Below are 21,348 nucleotides of genomic sequence, written 5' to 3' on the forward strand. Positions count from 1 at the left end.
AAGTCATTGTTGCCTAACAATGGACAAGGGTCACGACAATTGAGGAAAAGGAAATGAGCCACTTGGTTAATTAAAGACCCAGCTGAGCCTAAGAGAACGGAAATCCCGTTGCACAAACCTGCTTCTCCTTGGGCCACCTGTCGTTCTCATCTTCACCACCAGGGGCACTCTTCCTTGCGGAGTCCTCGGTGCTCTCTGAGCCCGGATGTTTCGCCTGCAAGCCAAGAACCACATTCAGAGAGCACCAAGGACTCCACAGTTCAACCCTGAGCTACAGAGATTCACTTCTATTGATAGAACGCTTCCTTGCCTTCGTTTGGGGCCAAAGGACTTCTGGACAAATCCAGGCTGGGGGAAAGGAGAGATTAGGGAGGGGAGATTCCCAGGAAATGTGTGGAGGAGATCTGCAACTGCGGTGTTGCAAATGTTTCCTGCGCTTTTATTTCCTGTCCTCATTCCATATGACGGAAGAGACCCTTCTGTCCAATTTGTGACCTTCTGTCCATTTCGACCTGGGGCCGTGCGTTCGTTTAGTAGTGACAAGGTGGCCGCGGGACTTGCACTGTACACTCTTCTCTCCCGTGGTCTGCAGCTTCCCTGATTCCAACCTTTCCATTTCATCCCAAAGGAAGGCATTCGGTCCTATGCAGGGGCTTTTTTGAGACTGCAAAGCGTGGGCAGCTAGTCACGATGGAGGCTAGATGGTGCAGTCAGAGCTCTGCTTGGCTTTTTCCATGTGTCGCGGGGCTGCCAGCTCGGCCTTTTGGACCACGCCCTCCGGACACCCCTGGAGGCTGCCAATGCACGAAAAGACATGCTGCTGCAAGCAAGCACATTGGCGGTAGCTCAGTCCGTCCCTTCTAACAAGGAAGCAAGTTCAAAAACACCCCCCAGAACTTTACACAATTTGGATTCCTGCCCTGACCGAGAGGTGGGACTTCTGGTGGTGCTTTCAGTGAAGTTCACTGAGTTTATTTTCTTCCAAATGCTGGCTGAAGGAGCCCCTTTAATTCAAACCCATTTTAAGGGAATTTGAACAGAATTAGATGCGTTTCTCGTGATGGGACATGCAGCAGAAGCATGCTAAAGCAACATGGATAGACGCAACCTATTCCTTCTCTGCAATAGGCAGGACCTCCAAGGACCAAAATCTCTTGGCCCAAAGGTTTGGCGATGCCGACCAAGCAGAGAGGAAAATGCCCTGCAAAATGCCACAATTGGTTGACTCTGCCAACAGATGGAGACATGGTATCTTCAGCTTTGGGGTGTAGCTGTTGGTCTCTGGCTTTCCTGATAAACTAACTAAGAACTGACCGTATGAGTGCAAAGACAGATAAGACGCTCTTTTGCACAATGGGGGATGCTGCTTCCCTATCACAGGAAACAACGCCTGCTTTTTTGCCCAGGAGGGGGTGGAACTTCCTTCATTATTCAGGAGAATTCAAGACAACTATCCCTGGTCTGCTGCCCACCAGAGCAGTTAGACTACAACCCCCATCATTCTTTCAGATTTAAAAGTGCAGAAGACATCCCTGGGCTCAGCTAAAGGATAGCACCAGGTTCAGGACAAATGACGAGGAATTGTTTCTCCTTGCATGATGCACAATTAGCTGATGGAACTCAAGGCCACAGGATGGGGTGTGAGTTGCTGGAACAGAGAGCATTTCAAAAAGCAAAAAATGGACTGTACATATGGAGCATAAGAAGCCTATACAAAAGTTAGCTAAATGGAGGCTCCATGTTTCATGGCAGCATATCAGAGGTAGATATTGTAAGTTGGTGCCTTGGGCACTGAAGTATCTGCAGATACTTCCTCTTACTATCCCCACCTTACATGTTGAAAGCAGCTTTTAATTTTTAAAAAATAGGCAGCAGGCCTGCTATAAAGCCACACCAGAATCATCTGCACTCAGAATGATCTCTCCAAGCCTGCAGAGTCATTAGGAAATAAAAATGTCAGATGGCTGCAGCCCAGGGCTTTCCTTGGCAGGACGCCATCTCCCCAGAAAAACAAGGTAAGATGGAAGAAGAGCCGGCCAAGAGCTAGAAGAGGAGATAAAACACAACCTCGTCAGTTGGCCTTCTGCTCAACGGGCGTATTGTGATTGGCCCTTCCTAGCAGAGAGGTAGGGTTGAGAGCAGACAAGCTTATGGGCAGCCTTCTCATAAGCCAGTGTTTCTCAACCATGGCTGCTTTAAGCTGTGTGGACTTCAACTCCCAGAATTCCCCAGCCAGCATGGCTGGCTGGGGAATTCTGGGAGTTGAAGTCCACACAGCTTAAAGCGACCGAGGTTGAGAAACACTGTCATAAGCCCACTGATGAGATGCTTTCAAAACACCAAAGAGATCAGTAGCTCAAAATGTTGGCCAGCCTCAGACTGTTTTTCTGCCTTACTCTCAAAGGGCTTGAGAGGTCTTCAGAATGGAAAGCTTTCACGAAAATGACAAAAGCAACATCGTGATGGTGTGACACAAGCCCTGCCCCTTTTATACATGCACGCAACATCACAACACATATACAAATGGGGTGGAGGTTGTGGCACAACCACCCAATGCTGCTTTCATTATTTGCCCTCCTCGCCCCACTGGACACGTATGTACCTACGTATGTGCACACACGGTGGTTATATCCACGCATCGTTTTTTATCAGGTCAACTAAAGGCCAAGCTGACGTATTCCCAAAATATGCTTAGCAGACTTAGTTAATATTTTCCTTCCTTCCTTCCTTCCTTCCTTCCTTCCTTCCTTCCTTCCTTTTTTTTTTTTGGGTAGCTTAATGTGTTCTTCAAACCAAACTAGCTTGGTTAGTTTCTGGTTCAATGTATTGAACCATCATAAAATGGGTTAATTCGATAACTAGGTTTAGTGTGTTGTATGAATACAGCTGGTGCCATGCCAATTTGTTTATCTCACTACTGCAACCCAATAGCTCAACACTGCAAACATTCGGCTGATCCATTTCTTATTCTATAGTTCCACTCAATTGTTTTGTTTGTTTGTTTAATGGAGACACAACCCTCAGAAAGAAAAGAAAACCTGTAATCTGATGCCTAATCTTCTTCCTACAGTATTTTCCAATGTCTGCTTGGGGGCAGCAGAAAGATCTTGAAGAAATGCAAGTTAAGCTAGCTCAAAAATTCCCCAAATCATTAGAACCAGCAGTGCTACAAAAATAAAGGACTCTTCAAGCATTCTCTGCAGAAATTATCTGCCGTACCTTCAACTCTGTCCTATAGCTAAGCCTGTTGCATCTCAGTTGAGTCCTTACTCAGCTCAAGTCTGTTTCAAACCATGCTCTAGAAAGGTGCCTTCCACCAAAACAGAAAAGGCCACATTGTTGTCCGGTACTCCTCCTTATTTTGGTAAGCTATACTATCCATGAGGTCATATCATCTCCCCGATATGGTGTTCTCCAAACAGGGGCTACACTTCATAAAATTCTCATGGCTCAGGGGAGGAAGGGCATACTTTGAACAGCCTAAGACAAAGTTAAAGTCACCTTTGAGTCAAGCTGGAGAACATGGTCTCCATAGAGTTTACTTGACAATGATACAGAAGTGGTTTGCTATGGTGTTCTGGTGCAGAGATGTCCACAGGGTATGGTTTAAAAAAGCCAGTATGTCAGTTCTGCTTCGATTGTACCATCACGGCTGACATCTTGACTTTTTTTTATGATACCCTGTGGACACCCCTGTTCTAATAGTGTTTATTGTTGGTCGCAGTCAACCAGAAGTTTAGACTGGTTTTGGCAATTTTATCCACCTATTAAGTCCTTCCCAAGGACCTGGGATAGGCAGGTGTTGTTGTTAAATAATATTAAAGGCATTGTCCCAGGATGTAAGCTGTTCCAGGTAAAGCTGCCTTTTGCAATTGACTGATGGTGATTCTGTCAATGCTGATGGTGTTCAAGGAGTGCCCCAGATGTTTTGGAATTGCACCCAAGGTGCCTATTACTATCGGTACCACCTTTGCTTTCTTTTGCAACAGTTGTTCTACTTCTATTTGCAGGTCATTGTTTTTGGTGATTTTCTCCATTACTTCCTCTTCTATTCTGCTGCCTCCAGGTATTGCGATGTCCAATACCCAGACTTTTTTGTCTTTCTTATCAACAGTTGTTAAGTCTGGGATGTTGTGTGGCAGGTGCTTGTCTGTTTGAAATTATTATAATTATTATGATTATTATTTCCCTATCTAGCCTGTGGCCCTGGGATTTCCTGTCCAGGTGCCAACCAATCCCAACCTTGATCAGCCAAGGTCAGCTAGATGCTGCCCCTGCCCAGGTCTCTCAGAGTTAACTCTTTAAAAATCTGTCATAACCAAAGCAAGGCCAGTGAGAATGTGGAAGAACAGACCAGCCATTTCCCAGTCCATATATCCTGGAAGCATTCTTCATCAAAAAGTTGGGGAGCTGAACCTAATCCACATGTGTGCAGTTCAAGTCGTGGCTTGGACTTCATTGCATTTTACACTGATTGATTATTCGTAGTATTTATGATTTTATTGTAATTTTAAATTGTTTTTATTGTGAACCAGCCAAGGTCCCCCGTGTGGGGGAGATGGGCAGTGATAAAAATTTGAGAAATAAATAAATAAATAATATAGTATTCCAAACTGACCGATTGATTTTTATATTTGACTTAGGTGCGGCCTGATATCAAATCGACTGGGCAGCTCACAACACAGAAACAATATACAACCGGGGTAAAAACATTAACATGAATCAAGATGGTGAATCTGGCCCACCCACCACAATATCACACACGCAACAAGGGGCTCCAGCCACTTTCGCCCAAAGCCCAGGAGAACACCCAAGTCTTCAGAGTTGCCTGGAATGCCATTAGGGTGAGAGGACTGAACCAGTGAGGCAGAAACCATGGGAGATAAGTGGTCCCTCAAATAACTAGGCCCCATGCCATGTAAGGTTTTATAGGTCATAACCAGCACCTTGAATCACACCTGGAAGCAAACTGGCAGCCAGTGCAGCTCATGAAGCAGGAATGTCCCATGAGCACAGCAAGGCATGCCCATCACTGCCCACACTGCTTCATTCTGGACCAGCTGAACCTTCCACTTGGTCTTCAAGGGCAGCCCCAGGTAGAGCGCATGAGGTACCTAGGACATTACCGATGGTCTGAATGGCCTCCCAATCTAGGAAAGTGAGCAACCGGCACACCAAATGAAGCTGTGCAAAGGCCTTCCTGGCCTCAGCTACCACCTACTCATTGAGCAGGAGCTGTGAGTCCAGGAAGACCCCCAAATTCCACACCACTCTTGGACCAGTAGACCAGCACCACTACTCCACCCAAGGTTAAAGATAAACTCATTTTCCAGATGAGTTTATCCTCTCCTAAGTGACTCTAGAATGAAGAAAGCTAGAAGACAGTAGCAGATTACGTTAGTATGACAAGTGCTATGCTTTCAGTGCAGGACAACAGTGCCCCCTAAAGCATCCAAGATACCAAAAGGTATGAATAGACAATGTGCATCTTTTGATTCCCCCACAACTTTTCCTATAGAAACCTTTTTACACGTTGGGGAAAATTAGTCACTGTCTTTACCGTACGGTCACAGACTCATTAGGGAGGTGGGTTTTTCTGATTTTCTGGCTAGACCCAGGTCATTAGAGACAAAAGGCGACATGGAACTTTGGTGAGATTGTTGGACAAGAAACATGAGCAGCTGGGTTCTAGTCCCTCTGCAGCCATGGAATCTCCCTGGGGGACTCTGAGCCAGGGTGGTGTCATGGTGAAGAGGTTGAACTAGGAGCAAGGAGACCTAGATTGAGTCCCACCTCAGCCACAGAAGCTCCCTGAGGGTGGCGGGTAGGGGTGAGTCTCTCCACCTCAGCCCAAGAGCCAGGGTGGTTCAGGGATGAAGATACTGGACTAGAAGTGGAGAGACCCAGGTTCTAGTTCCTCCTCAGCTCCCTGGGGGGCTTGAAGCCAGACCCCCTCTCTTACCCCAAGACCCAGCATGGCGCCTTAGTTAAACTGCTGGACTAGGAACGGGGAGACCCAAATTGTAGAGAGGCAGAGATTGATTGATTGATTGATTGATTGATTGATTGATTGGACTTGTATGGCCACCTACCTCATATGATGACTCTAGGCAGCTGTATCTCTCGGCAGAGATAGTGAAGGAATGCAAAAGCCATGAATTGATAAACGAGACAATAAATAGTATCCCAGCCTTGGGACAGAAGGAAGCATAAGAAAAAGACTCAGAATAACCCCACCTTGATTCTGTTTGTTAGAACAGAGGACAGAGGGAACTCTGTCAGGCTTTCAAGATTCTGTTCTTACACCCAACAGCAAGAGTTCCAATGGTTCTTGCTTGTCTGCTCTTGACCCAACCTACTTCGAAGGGCTGACACAGGTTGTAGTGCTCCTCAGCCACAGAAGCTCCCTGGTTGACTTTATGCTTTCTCAGCCTTGACCTGCATCAGGCTCTGAGCCAGCCAGTTGAACAACCAATCCTCGGTCACATCATGTACTGTATTGAGGCCTTGCTGTGACAATTAAGCAGGTGCAGTAGAAACCAATCAGACCCAGCCACGCTGCAAGACGAACACTAAGAAAAGCCCCACCTGCAACATATGGTCAAAAAAGTCAAGATGGTAGCTACAACAGAGCGATTGACACTCCAGTTGTGTCTGCCATCTTGGCCTTTTCACCATACCCTGCAGACACCACTGACAACGAGCCAGAGCATTAGAGATGAGACGTTTTGCTTTGGGGGCTATATGATAGTTTCATCAAACACGTTGGCTTCCCCGTATCCTCCTTCCTCTGAGAGACCAGTGCTCAGAAGGCTTAACGCCATCCAAGGAGGAGGCCCAGATCCTCTCTCCATAACCTTTGCTCTGTCCTCTGAACATATGTGAAATCCAAGATCTTATTCAAGGAGGTCCTAATAAATAACTGATTTAGCTAATTTTAGTTGGACTTCTGTTGTATAGGCACTGCCTTGGCTTGCTTTCCCAATATTCCTCCTTCTCAGTATTCCTCTTTTTCCTTTATTATATTGAAATGTTGGGCAGCCTACCATCATTTTAAAATAATACATGCACCTTCTACAGAATAACCTGGAGCAGTTTGAACTGAACAGCTGGATATTGCTGTCCACAGTTTTTCAGGTTGCATAGATGCTGGCGACAAGCAAGACCACCAACGTGTGTCTGGAAATCAGGTGTATTCAGATGGTGAGCTGAGTGCATTCAACTGGCATCAGCACAGGGGTGTCCATGGGGGGGGGAGGCTTTAATTGCATGCTTGTGGCCACCATCTTGACTTTTTTGACCCCTTCCTGCAGACACCCTTGTATCAGCACATACCCAAGGAGAGTTAAGCCATTAACATTAAGCCATTAGCAAGCACATGCAGACTTTCTCTATGTGGAAAATCCACACAGCAAGTAAGCAAGCATTATCCCTGAGAAGATGCCCCAATTCCCCCAGAAATATCCCCAGGATTTTTGCTCTGTATATGTTGTTGTTGTTTTTTAAAAAAAATCCACATGTATCTTTGCATCTCTCCTCTGGGGCCTCTTACATCTTTTCAGATATTGATGACAGCCATTGGCATGTTATGTTTACACAGATCAGATGTATGAACCATTCCAAAGGGCCCCATGTTTTCAAGGATAGTGCAGGAATGAAAAGTGAAGCCTATCTATCCAAAGCCATCAGCTGTTTGACCCTTTCCCACATCTGCAGGAAATTAGGTGCCCTCTAACCCTGAATCCAGGCTGGAGGAAACCAATCTGTTACTAAACTGAACAAGCAGCTGACAGAAGGATTTTGGAAATGGGGGGGGACCCTGATTTATCACTGTGAAGGAGGAAAGAAAAACAGAATGTGGGGGTCAAAGAAAGGGAGCAAAGGAGGAGACTGGAATTCATTAGTCGCAGCCAATTCTTTTTTTTTTTCCCCTTTCCATTTGCACATAACCCACACAAACTATTCCTTTCCTTCTGCTCCAGGTCAATCCAATGTCAAATACTGGTTTAGATTTTCAAAAGTGCTGGGAAGTGTGTGATTGTTATCTTTTGGGGCAATTTGTAAGAATAATAATTGTTCAAGGACTAAGCGATGAAATGGCCTTGTTAATACTGTTTCTATTTTGCAGAAAAAGAAGTGGTTAAGGCACCAGGCTAGAAACTGGGAAACTGTGAGTTCAAGTCCCACCTTAGGCATTTGGGCCAGTCCCTCTCTCTCAGCCTCAGGAAAGGGGCAATGGCAAAATGCTTCCAAAATCTTGCCAAAAAAACTGCAGGGACTTGTCCAGGGGTCAACAATGACTCCTGAAGGCACCCCTCCTCCAAAAAAAATTTTTTGCACAGAACTCTGGATTAATATGGGAAGAATAGGTGAACAATGAGACTAGGATTTTGCAGAGCTGCGGTAAAAAATTATTTACTGATTAACATTTCTATGCCCCTCTGCTCCCAACAGCTCAGAGCCATGAACAGAGAAAAAAGCAGATTAAAAACAGGACAATCTTCAAACGAATGCATTATAATGACGCTGATCCATATGGGTAGATACCAACACTTGACACCTCCAAATACTCTCACCAAGTTTTTGCATGTGAGGTGCCACCATTGAGGAAGCCCTGCCACAGGGTCCTTGCAGATGAAACTCCCTTGGATCTTCAGATCAAGCCTCCTCCCAGATCCTGCTGGACAGGATTTGGTGGTAAGAAACTTATTGGAGCATTAGGAAAAATGTTGCAAGAATGAGCTGCTACGTTAGCCTGCCGCCTTGTATGTTTTAGGCCTTACAGTGCATGGCAGTCCTCATTTAGCAACCACAATTGGGACCGGCAGTTCAATCACTAAGCAAAGCAGCTGCTCAGTGAAATCGCAACTGAGTTTATAATCTTACTTCAACTTTGCTTTACAGACCTGCGAAGGTCATAAATGCAAGGATTGGTCGCAAAGTTACTTTTTCAACACCTTCGTAACTGCAAACGGTCACTAAACAAGGCAGCTGCTAAACAAGGCCTAGCTGTACATGGATAAGTGAACAGTCCAAAAATACCTAGGGATATAGCTGAAACTGGAGACACAGAAGCGAGTTCATGAAAAACTTAGGCAAATGATGTGTAAACCATTTCGACTTCCTAAATTGAAGTATGATACATTCATAATTAATAATGAGAACACCATGAATAAATCAAAAAGCAAAGCAGTGTTCACTTACAAGCATTCAGGCCTCTATAAACTATTTAAAACCAAGCTGAACTGTGCAAGCACATTGATGCTGCAACTTCAGAACGTGCAAATCACAAAGGGCTTAACCTGTGGCCAGAGACGCAGCACCCTGGAAATAAAATATCGTTTAATTATTGGGAAGTGTGCATGCAGTTTCAGCCATCATTCTTTAAAAAATGTTTACTATTACTCCACCCTTACACCAATTTTTGAAAGTCAGTTGCTTTCCCTTGTTCTTCCTCAATCTATTGGATCCCAGTTCTTTTTCATCACTCTTCTTTTATTCAAACCTTTTATTCCATTTTTTAGAGGCAGCAGTGATGTCTAAGTCAGTGTTTCTCAACCTTGGCAGCTTTAAGATGGGTGGACTTCAACTCCCAGAATTCCCCAGCCAATTCTCCAGAACTCCCACACCGGCTGGGGAATTCTGGGAGTAGAAGTCCACCCAAGGTTGAGAAACACTGGTCCTAGTAGATGGCAAAGGGAACACCCCCGGGTTATATATTTCTCTGTTGCCTTGCTTTTTTCTAAAATTCTTTTAAACCAGTTAATGGGTTAATATATACTGTATTTTAAAAGCATCAACATTTTTATATTTTTCAACACCGTCGTAACTAAGAATGGTCACTAAACAAGGCTAAAATTAAAAATTTTATATTTTAAAAAATGACACCTTCCTAATCTTAAAGTCAAGGGGATGTTTTAGTGATGGGAAATCCCACATAGCCAGATGTCTTTCATATTCTAAAGATATCCACAGCGGGTAGGGGGTCAAAAAAGTCAAGATGCTGGCCATGATGCAATTAAGCCCCAACTATGATATTTTGATTGCCCTGCTGGTTACCTTAGCTTTTTAGACTTCACTTCCATGTACAATATTTCCATCACCTTCATGGTCTTCCTATTAATTGTACTCTTCAAATCAAATCATTATTACGGTCAAGGACCAGCATAAGGAGGGTGGGCTACTTCCATGTCCTCATATGGGGTCCTTTTTATGATGCCCCAAGACGTGCTTTGATCTCCCCAACCTTTTCTAAATTTGAGGGTCATCCTGATAGATTTTACATTTATTTCTTTTTAAGGGATGCTGACTCTACACTTACACACCAGGTGGCCAAATATTTTTATCTAGTTATACAATTGCACAAAACTTTTAATTAGATATATAGTTTCCCTGTTTTATTGTTTTCCTTTTTCCTGACAATGAATAGGTGGATTAAACTATTTTCTTTTATTGAAAAGGCTGGTCAAAGACCATAATAAAGATACTCATTCATGTATTGGAGGGCGGGCTACAATCAGTTAAAAGCATAGAAAATACATTAAAGTCTAAAGAATAATATAAAAGCTACACACACAGACACACACACACACACAGTGTGTGTGTGTGTAAAAGAAAGCAATCTAAAAGAAGCGGTAGGAGCATTAGATGGGTGTAAGGGAACATAAAGATTAGAATGTCTATCAGTACAGAACACTAGATCAATGAATTAGATGCTCATTAAAACTATTTTATGGCACTTTTTAAAAAATTGTATGGCATAGCAGTTCGGTGTTCATGCTGCTTTTTCTTGCTGGGAAATCCTTGTGAGGTCCAGCAGTCAGATGTGCAGACTATTTAGCCATGACAAGTCACATTGCTAAGGTTGTCTTCACTGGAACAGTTGTAAATTTTGTCATGTACAGTTTTTGTGGTAGTCTATCACTACAAAAAAGAGCCAGTTGTGGTGAAGGCTAGGAACCAGGAGACCGTGAGTTCTACTCCCGCCTTAGGCACAAAACCAGCTGGGTGACCTTGGGCCAGTCTCCCTCTTTCAGCCCTAGGAACAAGGCGGCAAAGGCAAACCACTTCTGAAATCTTGCCAGAACTGGCAGTCACAGGAATCAAGACTGACTCCAAGGTGCACATGCGCACACACAAACACACCCATAAAAAAATAATATACACACAGACTGCAGATAACAACTGTTTTTTCCTCTTCTGATTTGGAGGGCATCAAGTGCAAGATGGCAACAAAACACACCGTGGTGGGGAAAAAAGGTGTGTGTCTGAACACCCCAGTTCTGAACGTTAAATTTCCAGCAGATTCAAGGAGGTTACTTTTATTCATTAGGCGAAAAGAAACATCCTACCTGAGCTGCAGCCCTCAGGCCAGACACAGGCTTCATCAGGTCTGTAAGAAACCAAACGACAAAACTTGCCCAACTTGGTTTTAATTTGCTTTGTGTTCCTGAATGTGTGTGTTGCAGCTCACCAACGGGTTCAGTTCATTAATGGTTCCATGTCCTGAATGTACCCCAAATGTACTCTACGTAGACCCTAATTTAGTAGTCAGGATAAGATGCTACGTGAACACGGCCATAGGCTCTGTGTTTGTATCGTTTTGATGGTGTGGAAGCATTTCTGTATCTATCGGTGTGCACTGTGTTCATGCACAGGAGAAACAGAATGCAGGATTCTATCTTCCATCGATTTTGCAGTGTTCAAAAACTCCCAATCTTTTCCCTTTTCCATCCCCCAAGGATCCCATAATGGAAACGGATGGTTCTGATCCATAGCACAATATGTTGGGCTGCTCAATATGTTCGACAATTTTCTTGGAGTTGTATCCTGTAGAGCAGTGTTTCTCAACCTCAGCAACTCTTAAGATGTGTGGACTTCCACTCTCAGAATTCCCCAGCCAGCATGCTGGCTGGGGAATTCTGGGAGTGGAAGTCCACACATCTTAGCGTTGCTGAGGTTGAGAAACACTGCTGTAGAGAAAGATCCCCAAGCAGGGTATGAACTGTCTTTTGGGGAAATTTTTCCAGCGTTCCTGATCACCGAGGAACCACTAATACGTTGGTGAGAATCCCAAGTGGTCTGCATGCAAAGGACCAGCTAATACAACTTGCAGGTAGATTTCTCCCCACCACCCCCTGTGTAAAATACAGGGCTCCCCAAACACGGAAGCTGATTTAAATCTTTAATTTCAACGATGGATCGGTGTTCCAAAAAAACCAGCACAGTCTCCCCAACAGAAATTTCCAGAGATAGAAATACACAATTTCCTGAGAGGTGACAGTGCAAATATGGTCAACAGTGGCCTCAGGCAGCAGTCAAAGCTTCCCCCTTGAAATGAGAAGGGCTCTAGCAGAAACAGGAACAGTTTTTCGTTTGCCTGTCCAGAGTCAAAAAGTCTCCAAGCCATCTCAAGAAGAGATCTTCCCTTGAAAGAGGTCTACGTACTTTGGGGCAGTCCTTTTAAAAGCCAAATCCTGCCTTGGATGTGAATTAACCTTTTGGATGTGAATTAACTGAGCCTTTGCCATAGCTACAGAAGCAGTTCCATCAGAGGATAGACAACCTTCTTCGGGAAGATCAGAGGTTCTCCAGCCAATGCCAAATACCAAGATTCATAAGGTCCATCCTCATCGCCATGGGATCTCAGCAGCTGCAGGAATCCATCAAAGCTGGTGGGAATGGCAAGCATACATTGCATGGGCTGGTGGGCTCAACAATGACATGAAACAGAAGACCAACATTCAAACTCAAAGAATTCAGACCTCAATGGAAGAAAATCTGACTGGCCAGCAAGAAAACAGACCAGCTTCCTTAATTCTTCTCAGGCCGGTTCCGGTTGAGAACAGCTTTGGGGGCAAATTCCAGCTTGTCCTTGAGGCTGACCACTTGGGTAAGATCCTTCCCAACACTCTCTTGAAGCTTGCGGTCCTCGCGTCTTTCTGAAATGCTCTTCTCGTCCTCAGGTGTCTGTGGAGGTGGCTTGCCCCGGATGAACCACTCAAGATGGTAGCCCACCACCCCAACCACGAAGGCTACAGGGAACGTAACGTAAGGAGCATAGGTTCGCACACTCGCCCAGAAGATGGGCCACATGACTCCAGCAGGTTCTGCAGAAGTGAAAGAACACACAGTTGAAGAACCAGCAAACCCTTTAAACCTACAGTCGCGTTCAAAGCACACTCACAAAACAGATTCCACAGGGAAACTCCGTATTCATCAGCTATGATTGGTCTGGCCAGATGCCCCAAAGCATCTGCTTAAAAGCCCACCCACTACCTCAAGTATACAGGTAGTCCTTGCTTAATGACCACAACTGGGGCCAGAATTTTGATTGCTAAGCAAGGAGGTCATTACACAAATTTTACAATTTTACAACCTTTTCTGCAGTGGTCATTGAGCAAATCACTGTGAGCATTAAGCAAACCACATGGTAGTTAAGAGAATCACACAGTTCCCCACTGATTTTGCTTGGCAGAAGCCAGCAGGGAAGGTCAAAAATGGCTATCACGTGACCACGTGACGCTACGATGGTCATAAATGTGAACCAGTTGGCAAGCACCCAAATCATGATCACGTGACCACAGGGACGCTGCTACAGTTCTAAGTGTTAGGATCGGTCATAAGTTGTATTTTCAGCACCGTCGTAAATCCGAACCATCGCTACACTAATGGTCGTTAAGCAAGCACTACCTGTACTCACTTCCAGCTTAGCTCTTCTGCACAACTGAACACATTGTGAACACTCTGGGCTGTGATCAAAGACCATTTTTATTTATTGAAGTGTATGCAAGAGGCTGACAGTTTGCTTTGCTTTTCATTCATTTTTAAAGATTTAAGGTAAGGTGGAGAGGGAATCTGTGGTCACTAAGTGCAGTGTCCACTGTTACCTCTGTATCTGTCCCCCTACTTTGGCAGGAAGCCTGCATTTAAGACATTTCTGCAGGAGCACAATTTCAGCAAATGTTGGCTTTTAATGGACTCGGGCCAAGAGGCCATTCTGAAAGAAAAATGGTATTTATCTGCCAGGTGATTGAATTCCCCGGAGAGATGACAAAACAACAATGGAGTATGTGATAGTGCTTTAAAAGGCTAACACTAACTTTATTGGTCTTTAAGAAGCCACAGGGCTCTTGATCGGTTTTCCCTGGGTAACTACTTGAAATGTCATTTCGTCCCCTGGGCTCTTTCTTTGCAGACAGCCAAAAATCAAACGCACTTTATATAAGCAGAATTATCTCCTGCTTGGTTGGCTCCAAAGTCCTATTACAAACAAACACACCCAGTTCTCACTGTGGCCTCACACCCTGCTTGAGCAAGGCAGAGGCTCTGTCAGCCCTTTGAGGTAGACCAAGCTAGGAAACCAAAATTATGAATGCTAATACTACTTTTATTAAAGGTTACTGCAACAGAATCTTGCAAGTCTTAATGCGCTTTCCCCCTCCCTCCCTTTATCTCCGTGAGAACTGGGGAGGGTCTCATCTGAGATGCCTACTCAGGTTACAGTTCTGCCCCGGACTCAGATTCCTCTTATCTGTCCCTTGTCTTGGCTGCAGTTCTTCCTCCTGTGCCTCAGGGTCATTCCTTCTGCCCGTTACACTCACCTAGGAGGCTAACTGCAGTTCAGCCACTACCTTCGGATGCCCCAGAAGCCGCCTGCTCTTGGTTGCTTGCCCAGGACTCCAAATATGCCTAAAATATGGTGGGGCTTATGAAGGACCTCCCCAGGGTTGGTTGACCCACAAGTCAAGATTCTGAAGGTGAAGATGAGATCCTTCTGATGCTTTGGACTTTTGCCCTTGAGAAGCTAGGAGCTGTTCTTGTCTCTGACTGGTACAGGAGGGGCTTGGCAGCTATCTCGGCAAACGTTACCTGTGCCCTTGGATGTGAGCACCCGAGATGTAACCAGTACTACCCCAAAGATGTGAAGGCTGCCATTGAAGGAGCAGACGTTGTGGTTGTGTGCCTTGGGACAGGTAAGAGATGTGCCTATTTCACACAAACCTAACTTCAATGTCAACAACATTCCAGCACTGACTTCAATGAAACGTACTTGAAGCCTTGTATTTGGTAAACAATGCAACACTTGTAAGTTTTACACTAGAAGAGTTATAGGTGTTGATGTTATAATATACGCTATGGTCCAAAATCAGAACCCCAATATTTTGTAGCTTATTTAACATCAAACGAGATTCATCTATAGGAAACTTTTTCTTCAACGATGTAGACAGAATTATTATCGGAAGTGAAGAGTAAAACATCTGCTTTGCATTTGGAATGGCCTACGTTCGATTCCTGGCATATCCCAGTGAGACCAGAAAGGACTGTGAGTTGTTACTGGTCAACATGGACAATACTGTTCTAGGTGAGACAGGGGTCTGGCTAGCACCACACAGCATCCTACATCTTTAAATAAAATCCTTCATTGAAAATAATCTTCCAGAAGCTAGTTAAAATTAAATTTCACTCATTCACTTGGGAATCATGGGCTGCACCCTCACAACACACTAGACTGGACTGAGCTGGGGTGAGGTACCTAACGGCTCCATGTGTTTTTATCTATTTCTTCCCTCCCTCGAAACGTTACAATTAACATTTCTTTAAAATATTAAGTTACATACTGTAGTATTATAAACTATATTATTATATTGCTATAGTGTAAAAGACATTATTTTTTTAAAAAATCTAACCTATCACACAATAAATTCTATGCCTAAAAAAAAAAAGAAGAGAGAGAGAAACATGGAAATCAAAGAAGGAAAAAAGAAAGAAAATTTTAAAAGCTGAACTAGTTTTTTTAAAACCCCAAATTGCATCTAAATAGAAAAGTAAAAACATTTAAAAAGAAAAAAGTTAATAGGTGTTTAAAGCTTTGTAACCTTCTTTCATTTCATCATTATAATTGAATTAAATCTAGATCATATTGATGGGGTTGTCTTTTTTCCCCAGTTATTCCTTTCTTTCCTTTTTTCTTTTTTTTTTCCTTTGTGGGAAAGGAAACCACTTCTGAAAATGTGATGTGAATCAGGCCATCACATTAAGTTATTCTATGGTTGTTTGGACACACAGGTGGTCCTTGCTTAACAACCTCAATTGGGACCGAAATTTCAGTTGCTAAGCAAAGCGGTCATTAAACAAATCTGACCCGAATTTACGACCTTTTTTGCAGGAATCATTAAGCGAATCACTGTGGGTGTTAAGTGAATGACATGGTTGTTAAGCAAATCCTGTGGTTCCCCATTGATTTTGCTTGCCAGAAGCCAGCCAGGAAGGTTGAAAATGGCAATCATGTAACCACGGGATGCTGCGACAATCAAAAATGCGAACTGGTTGCCAAGCTCCCAAATCACAATCACGTGACTGCAGGGACACTGTGACGTTGTAAGTGTGAGGACTAGTTGTAAGTCGGTTTTTCCCAGCACCATCGTTAAGTCTGAACTGTCACTAAACGAATGCAAAAGCATGAGCTGATTCAGTAGAATATATACCTATCAGTCAAACTCCGGTGTCTTTTCAGAAGAAAGACAAACAACAGCCAAAAAGAATTGCATTTTAAAACCTGCATTTTAAGCAGAAAGGCCTTTGCAAAAGCCATACCAGAAGTTCTTCACTTCTATTTTTAAAACATCAAGAGGACTCCTGGAATGAACTAAGTGGCCTTCGCCAAGCTTTGGTTACAAAGATGGACCCAAATTTCAAGGAGGCCCTTCCCACAACTGCTTCCTTTCATCCCAAGAACCAAGGGCACTCAGATTTCTTGGAATTATCTCAGGGCCTGAAAAGGTTGTTTTGACAGCTATTAAGATCCCACACCATCCAGGGCTTTTCAAAGCAAGCACCTGCATCCTGTACTGTATTTGGAAATGTACCGGAAACCGACATTTCTATTTAAGGACAGCAAATTAGATTCCCAGCACATAATTCCAATGTGCAGTGAAGAGGACATATTCTTCACTGGTTGGAATTCTCAGACACAATAATGATTTATCTGTAAAGTTATCAGGGCGCAGGTAACTACAGGTAGGCCTCTTCTGTCCAGGAAGGGCAGCAATGTCACAACCTCTCTACACACGTCTTTTGAGGGCGCAAGCGAAGAGCAAGAACCACGTGGCGACCTTATCTAGGGCCTAGCAGTGGGATCACGGTGGAACCCGTCTTCTATTCTCTAATGTCTCTAACCCAGCAACATGGTTTCTGAGTCTGCTGAAGTGCCAATACTACTGTGTCTCCAGCCAGAGAGAGAGAGGCACAGAATGACACCTGCTTGGAACAGCATCACGACAGTAGCGGACCTACCTGCAGATTGGATTATTATTTCTGGGCGCCCTAGATTCTGCGGTTAATTCTGATCAATGGCAGCTCTGTTTAGAAGGTGGCCAAGAACTTATAAGTCTCTGACTGAGAACAGACACATTTGGAACAACTTCCTTTGATTGGACCACATTGACTTGACCTTGACCTTGCTATGAATTCCTAGATGTCTTCCCCACCTGCTTTCAACAACCAGCCGGTTCAGCTACACCTCCTGCTCTATGTCAGGACTCTTTATGTCAGGAAATTCAAGTGAGAGGTCCAAACTCAGAATAAGGAAGAATTTCCTCACAGTGAGAGCATCAACCAATGGATCAGCATGAACCCTGAAGTTATGGGTGCTCCATCAGTGGAAGTATTCAAGAAAAGACTGGATAGCCATTTGTCTGGGATGGTATGAAGGTTCCTGCACTGGGCAGGCCGGACCAGAAGACCTCCAAGGTCCCTTTCAACCCTATGATCCTATGTCAAATCTAGGCACAAGACATTCAGGAGCTCTGTATTCCAGATGCTAATCATCCTCCTGTGGAAGACCTGAATTTAGGAGAAGACCTTCTGACCAAACTAGCAAACCTGATTTTTTTTGTGTGGGAAACAGACCAATCCAATTCCAGTCACTTCCACAGTTGCACTGCCCACCAACTGTGCTTACACCTTGTTAGGATGCAGCTTCAGTGATTCGATTTTTGTTTGCAGGAGAGCGGTTGAGCCAGGAGTGGATGTCAGCAGATTTCTGAAGTGCTTTGGAGCTGACTTGGCCTGTTTCTGCATCTTAGAGTCACAAGTGAAAGAACATTCCTTTTACTGCAGCAGCATGAGATGTCTAAGAGGAATGGAGATGGGTACCTTCCAAACGTTGACGATACCTCACTCCAGATCCTGAGGTAACCTCATGCTGCCGTTTTGTGTCAACAGAGCATCAAAAAGCAAAGCACAGGAAGGGGGAGGAAGCCTGAAAGATGCTACAGCAGAAGAGAAATGGAGCTGAGCAAAAGTAGAGATTGTCTTCTGCTTAGGAACACGGCCATGAAAGTCTCAAGTTCTATGGAGTCCTCGGTGTTCTCAAAGAGCACCGAGGACTCCACAGTTCAACCCTGAGCTACATACATTCTCTTCTGTTGGAGTCTCCAGTTCCCAGCCTCAAAGAACAGCAGCATCCCACACCAAGAGAACTGTCAAGGCCACGCTACTGCGACTCACACACACACCAGGACAGGACAGGCACTTGCTTCTAGCTTAACCTTTCCACCTTTGTATTCTACTGGAGAGAGAACCAAACAATGAAGTTGCACCTGAGGAAATACTACTGCAGTGGTGCGCAATGACACCAAGGAGATGCTCTTGAAAATGGAGTAGTTTCACATTTAGGGTGTCTAAACTCGCTCTTGCAAATAGGGAACCTCACATTTTTGCTTCCCAGCATCTGTATGAAATCTACCCTGAGACTGACTGGCGTGCTGATGTATCACCAGGGACAAGGTGCAGCACTACTAAGAAGGAGGGATGTAGCCTTCCTTTCTCTTTTTGAGAAATCACAGCCCACCCTTTGGACCAGTGTTTCTCAACCTTGGCAATTTGAAAATCTGTGGACGTCAACTCCCAGAATTCCCCAGCCAGCCATGCTGGCTGGGGAATTCTGGGAGTTGAAGTCCACCCATCTTAAAGTTGCCAAGGTTGAGAAGCACTGTTTTGGATAATAAAGAAATCTGTCTTTTCAATCAGAGGAGGAAGGCACTCCCAATCCAACAGCAGCCGTTTCTGGAGACCTAAAAATATTACTTATCCTAGCAAGCAAATAAAAATCTAGCGTTACAGAGCCCCTGAACTTCTGTACTTTCCTAAAACCTCCAGGCGTAAGTGCCATCTCAGAATGTCTAGGGATGGCATTTTTAAAGACAGGTAGGAATTGCAAGACTGGGGAGCAAGAGCTGTTGGGGGAAGGGGACACCTCCCTGGACCCTCTCCCCAGTGACAGGCACAGAATGGCACTTTGTGGTGGACTGCCCACTAGGTGGGGGGGCATTCGGGTTAGAGGTCATTGCCTACACACAGGGACCCCAAAAGTTAGGTTTGCACAGTCCAATGAAACTAACAACCTAGTTAGTTTTAGTTTAGCCCCTGCCAGGGTGGTCTTCTCTATCTTTTTCTACAAGGCAGAAGGAACTGGATGGATCCATTACTCAGGGTTTCTCAACCAGGGTTCCGTGGCACCCTCGGGTTCTGCGAGAGGTCCCTAGGGGTTCCCTGGGAGATCACGATTTATTTTAAAAACCATTTCAAATTCGGGAAACTTCACATTAGAGAGGCAAGTTTCATTCTTTACTTTCAGTTTAAGAACACTGTTAATGCATCTTCTACAGGCCGACACACAAAACAAATATAACAAGTTTGTAACTTCTGGCCTACATTTGAGCCTGAACGTGCAGGGGTTCCCTGAGGCCTGAAAAATATTTCAAGGGCTCCTCCAGGGTCAAAAAGTTGAGAAAGGCTGCAGTACTGTATGGATCAGTTAACTGTAACCATGTTGTGCAAGGTCCAGCATTAGCAGCAAACAATTTCAGTTTCAGGATCCGGAGCGACAACGGAGGGGCAGCGAAGCTACCTGCCAACCTCTTCTGTTGCGGCTGATGCCACCCATTACTCTGGCATGCAAACTCTGTGTCACTGCTCTGCCCGAGAAGGCACCGCTGAATCCCACGCCAGCCAGTCGGGTGGCTTTCTCACCCGCCCCCCACGCCCCCCTCCCGGCCCCAAATTTCATCCTTCAGCAACCTCAGCTAGCCGGGCCGCTCAGCCCCACGCCTCCCTCCACGTCGGGGCAGTCAACGCCCCGGCTCTTTTCCAGGGGGCCGCCCCGACCCCCAGGCCACCCCCGCTGCAAACCGCGCCGGATCTCCCTCGATCGTCCCCCCGGGCCGCAACCCTGGCAGAAAAGCCCGCCCCGCGCCCAGGGAGCGACCTTGCGGCCGATCGCCGCGTCCCGACGCCACTCGGAGTCCGCAGCCCGCAACCGCTGCAGATCGCCCCGCGGGCTGGAAACGCAGGGATGAAAGCGCGCGGGGGGGGGGGCAGAGCAGGGCAGGGGGCTCAGCAGGGCAGGGGGCTCAGCAGGGCAGGGGGCTCGCCTCCCCGCTCCGCCCGCCGCCTCACCTCCTCCGCCAGCGGGGCCGCCGCCAAGCCAGGCCAAGCCCCTCCGGGCTCCGCGTGCGCCCTAGCTCGCCAGCGCGCCGCCTCCGCGGGGCCGGGCTCTGCGCTCCGCTCCGCTTCCGGCCGCCGCTTCATTGGCCGCCGCGGCTCCCCGCCCGGGGCTGCTCATTGGCGGCGCGAGGCTGGGGCGAGAAGGGGCCGAGGCGCCGGCGCCCCCCGCTCCTGCCCGGGGCTGCGCGCCGCTTGGCAGCGCGCGGCGTCCCCTCCGAGCGGGCGTCCGGGGCGAAGCGGGCGCGCCTCGGCGATCTCGTCCCCGCTGACCGCCTCGCTCTGGGAGCCTTGACGCCCCGCCCCTGCCCCTGCCCCCGCGCCCAGCCGGCCAGGCAGGGCTGGCCCCGACTGAGCTTTGCGGGCGAGCCCGCGAGCAGCGGCGCTGCAGCCTGGCACGGCCTCGGCCTCGGCCGGCAGGCAGGCGCAGTGAGCGCTCCCCCAGCGCCCGGGCTTGGCTGTGCCCGCGACCTCTGCTTTTCCTCCGCCCGGCTGGCTGGCTGGCTGGCTGGCTCGGCGCAGTGCAATCAAGCCGGGCCTGTGCAAGCCTCCGCTGCCTGGAGATTAAGCCAAGGTCGTCTGCTGGCCCGCGCTGTAGTTAGGCGTGCTGTGGCAGCCCACCCAGAAACGCGGCTGGCATGAAACGCTGCAGCCCCCTTGTTGATGGGTGTTAACCACGGTGAGGGTCAAGGGTGTTTGCAGGGGGGGGTCAAAAAGGACAAGGGGGCAGCCCCACGATGCCATCAAAGTGGCACCTGGGTTTTTTTTATTATTATTATTATTATTATTATTCCCAGGCCTTGATGGCATGGCCTTGACTTTTTGGACCACCCCCTGCAGACA

General features: G+C 46.2%; 1 protein-coding gene across 2 annotated transcripts; it reads right to left on the bottom strand.

Annotated features, from left to right (window-relative positions):
- Positions 1 to 12,171: 12,171 nt before the first annotated feature.
- On the bottom strand, positions 12,172 to 20,584 carry SMIM12 (small integral membrane protein 12). 2 transcript variants are annotated; one of them, XM_063312082.1, is made up of 2 exons: positions 20,461 to 20,584; positions 12,172 to 13,109 (listed from the first exon to the last, which is right to left on the bottom strand). In XM_063312082.1, exon 2 carries the CDS (start codon positions 13,093 to 13,095, stop codon positions 12,814 to 12,816), a length of 282 nt encoding a protein of 93 aa, XP_063168152.1. In that variant the 5' UTR covers positions 13,096 to 13,109; positions 20,461 to 20,584; the 3' UTR covers positions 12,172 to 12,813. The 2 variants fall into 2 exon arrangements, with proteins under 2 accessions (XP_063168152.1, XP_063168153.1); XM_063312083.1 differs by lacking the exon at positions 20,461 to 20,584 and adding an exon at positions 20,270 to 20,335.
- Positions 20,585 to 21,348: the final 764 nt, after the last annotated feature.

This window comes from Candoia aspera, chromosome 10, assembly GCF_035149785.1.
Source record: "Candoia aspera isolate rCanAsp1 chromosome 10, rCanAsp1.hap2, whole genome shotgun sequence".
Lineage (NCBI taxonomy): Eukaryota > Metazoa > Chordata > Lepidosauria > Squamata > Boidae > Candoia > Candoia aspera.